Below are 4,105 nucleotides of genomic sequence, written 5' to 3' on the forward strand. Positions count from 1 at the left end.
ATTGTGTCCGTCTCGACTCTAATGCTTACAATAACCTAATAAACACAGTATCACCTGTTTCTAAACGTGCAAAATGCACACAGTATAAGAAGATATAAAGAACGATAAACTGTATATAATGCTAAGTATTAGTATTTGGATTTTTGGGGATAACCAAAAATTTTTTTTTATTTAATTTTTTTTTATTTAGTTGAGCTTTATTAATAAAACTTTTTATTTACAGGGCAAAGTCTAAGAATGGTGGACGATCGTTACGAGACAAATTAGACAAGATAGGACTTAGTCTTCCGGCTGGCCGCAGAAAGGCCGCTAACGTCACACTTCTGACGTCATTAGTAGAAGGTGAGTAATGCCCCTTGTTTTCCTTTCTAACCATAACTGAAGACATAATATTAGTACACCGCTTATAGGATGGGTTTAATATATAACAGTACATGTACTTCCATATTCATTACGTCTGCAAATGCCTAAAAATTGCAATTTTCGATGCATAAACTCGTAAATATGCTAACACAGTGCTTTGATTCAAATTCCCTTTTGAATACTGCCAAAGGTGAAGCTGAAACCGTCTTTGATTGTCCTTATCAATTCTTTGAATTATTGAAAGGATTTTTTCTTTACATATATCTATTTATTACCTAATTGGTTATCTTATAATTACTCATTCTTTAAATTGCTATAGGGTTAAAGAGAAGATGTAATGATATTCTTTTGATTTATTTTAAACAAGTTAATTATTCATCAAAATCAACTTTGATAGGAAGCCGAAATCAAAACATTTTTATCATTTGTATACCTTGATGTATATAAATAGAAAGTCAACCTAATTAGGATCTTTTCCCTATTTTGGCCCCCAAATATCTCGATAATACAATGAAGTCATAAAATTGTCCCAATGATATATGGTGATGATCTAATGAAATTGATGGCAGCTATTTGGCCACAGCGGTCTTTCATCTGTTCCAGTCCTGTGTGTAACAGATGATACACTCAGTGTGTCAAAACAACTACCATCGTCAACTAAGACTTGTGCGCCAGTACCTATGACGATACTTGCATACATATGTACATGTACACACTTCGTGTAGCATATTTACTTCTAAATGAAGATTAATTGGTTGTAAAGGCGTGGATATTTTTTATGCTTAATATTGCATTATTTATAACATATATTATTATAATAAGCAACGCTGAATGTATTAAATGAATATTTGATCTTTACGTGCATGTAATACACAAAATAAGACAGTCATCTGCTCGAATAGATTCCCATGATACTGAATATAGTGAGAGTAAAGTTTTTTTATATAATGATGTATACAAAACTACAAACGCCATTCAAAGACAAACCGACCGTCATTACACACAAGAAGACAGACTTGGTGACCCTTTTGGTTGTGAGATTGTACATGGGACGGCCATGCAGTATTTCCTTTTGTGGATACGCATGATAAATTAACAGAGCATTTCGTTCAAGCAGATCACCTGTTTTATATGCAGATTGTGTGTGTGCGTCCCTTTTCTATCCGCTACAAATAGAAAATTTATAATATCGATATTATCTCTCTATTTCTTTTCCCTTTATGAAACATTCATATTGCGGTTTTTTTTATTTTATTAAATCAATATCAAAGTAGATGACTATATCAATTGAATTTGGGATGAGTTCTGTATAAAGTGTACAACGATAGGGAAATATTTTTTTTATTTTGGTTTATTATATTAGAGTAAAAATTGATGGAGTGGAAGAAATACCGAGAGAAAAATCTTTATTTTACGAGAGAGAGAGAGAGAGAGAATTTCAAAGCCAGAATTCCTAGCGATACAACAGTCACAAACATCCATCAATCACAACCTACATCTTGGTCTGTCGGACCGAAAGGACCGAGGTTTCTACCTACATATAAAACTACTGCACTATTTCTAGGTCATCTGTTCAGCCATTGCTGCTAGTTTTGTGTTGTTCTTATTTTGTCTGTTAAGAGGAACAGGATTTCTTTGTCAGATTAGATTTGACACGGTCTCCTGGTTAGAGAGACATTTTAAAAGAATAAAATCACATTAGAAAAAAAAGTTTTCTTTACAAACCGAGAGAGAATTTATTCGTTATCAAAATATGGTAACATGTTTGTTGGATAAAGATCCCCAACCACACGTGTTATTTTCCTCGAAAAACGACGGAGATTTCAAATAAAACCCAAAACATTAAATGACAACCGTAGCAAAAACTATGACTTGCAACATATGCTTTTAACAGTGAGATGAGATATAAAATATATGTACAGGTAATGATGGATTTTAAATTGGCGGTTTTGTTTCAGGTGAAGCCGTTCGACTTGCCAGAGATTACGGATACCTGTGTGAGACCGAGTTTCCAGCTCGCCAATGCGCTGAGTACAACACAAGGCAATACAGTAATGATCCAACAGACCAAATGGCCCGCAAAAACATGATCTTAGCCACAAAGTAAGAATTTGGCCCCACCGGGACATTACATCAGTAAAATAGTTCCTACAACAATAAATGTTCACGTGTCACATATTTTAAGGACATGAATTAAAGAAAAAGATAAAACTAAGTGCGAGAAATTTATTGTAACATTAAAGGTTTTTTTTCTGTTTTAGGCAAATTTTGAAGGAGTTCATGGACTTGTTGAACCAAGACCGCTCCCCGCTCGGAAACACAAGACCCCAACCCATCCTAGAGCCAGGCATCCAGAGACATTTAACTCATTTTAGTTTAATTACTCATGGTTTTGGGTCGCCAGCCGTTGTGGCCTCGTTGACGGCCGTGCAGGCCTATCTTAATGAAATGTTAAAAATATTGGACAAATCTTACTCGACGGGGAACACCCAGGTTCAAGGTCAGCAGATGGACAGTGGGGTCAAATCCAAACTCCCCGACAAAGACGAAAACCGCAGAGAATGATCTTAGTGTGCTGCATGTGTATGCGTGCGCGCGCGTGAGCGGTATTGCACAGTGGACAACGGACGCAGTCGATATCAAAAGTGCTGACTGATTCTGACTGAGGGATCAGTTTTACATGACTAGAGCCCATTGGTTCACAACAGCTTAATTAGTGAAGAACCGATGAGACTCTACGTTTTGTTCAATTTTTTGTCAGGGTCATTATTTTATACACGTATCAACAGATTTAGATTGTTTCAATGAATTTCATGTGAAATCCATCTGTCTTTCTCTCAAACAAAGAAAATAGTTCTTCGGGCAATAAAATTTATAATCGAGAATAGTGACACAAATATAAAAGGAAACAAAAGAATTGATTAATTATTCTCGATTGTTAAAAACAAAAACATTTCAATTGAAGACATACATTAAGGAATAACATTTTCCTGATTTGGTTTTCCTTGAATTCGAGGAAAGATAATTTTGTATGTTTATCTATGTAATAAATCTGTAAAGATGTACGTGTAACTTTGGGCCACAGTTGCTGCAATATGGTTCTTTGTTTCTGTTTATTAAGAATTAGCATTATCACAATGTAAGTGAGCATTACATTTTATTTGTTCTAGTCTTTATTTTTTTCCTTTTGTTCAAATATATTTCGTAAAGAAATATGTTTATATGTATGATACGTTACTGATGCTAGATTTTTTGTGTGTACAGTTTATAAGGAAATACTCATTATTTGAAAGAGAGTTTTTATATATTAATTCCAGACGACAAATACGTCACTTTTGCATTCCTTACCGCCATTGTCTCGTGATCAAAATTCTGTGCAAGCAAGAAACATGTTTATGTGTAACCATGTGTGAATGTGAGTGAATGGTGAAATTTTCCACTTCTGAGAACATATAAAGAGTATACCATTGTACACGCGGTCAAGGAAACCATGAAAATAAATTAAAATACACAAAAAATACATCGACTGTGTTTTGTTGTAAATATCAAGATTGTGTGACAGAAGACTTTGCAATAAATCACGACTGAATACACTTAGTATTTATACTGTGTCCCCCGTGTGTCACCAGAGAGAACGAAGGTTACTCTGACTGATAGGTGCAAAATACGGTGATGAATATTCATTAGTACATATGTGTTTTCTCCATTATTATGCGAGTGACAGTCACTAACTATGAATTAG

General features: G+C 34.5%; 1 protein-coding gene across 4 annotated transcripts in view; it reads left to right on the forward strand.

Annotated features, from left to right (window-relative positions):
* The window catches only part of LOC128166395 (transcription factor AP-2-epsilon-like), a 26,860-nt gene extending 22,975 nt beyond the window's left edge, over positions 1-3,885 (forward strand). For all 4 annotated transcript variants that reach the window (XM_052831526.1, XM_052831527.1, XM_052831525.1 and 1 more), the window contains 3 exons: positions 224-342; positions 2,322-2,466; positions 2,625-3,885. In XM_052831526.1, coding sequence (XP_052687486.1) covers positions 224-342; positions 2,322-2,466; positions 2,625-2,928 — 568 coding nt within the window. In that variant the 3' untranslated portion in view covers positions 2,929-3,885. The remainder of the gene's footprint in view (positions 1-223; positions 343-2,321; positions 2,467-2,624) is intronic.
* Positions 3,886-4,105: the final 220 nt, after the last annotated feature.

The sequence above is a fragment of the Crassostrea angulata genome, chromosome 10 (assembly GCF_025612915.1).
Source record: "Crassostrea angulata isolate pt1a10 chromosome 10, ASM2561291v2, whole genome shotgun sequence".
Classification (NCBI taxonomy): domain Eukaryota; kingdom Metazoa; phylum Mollusca; class Bivalvia; order Ostreida; family Ostreidae; genus Magallana; species Magallana angulata.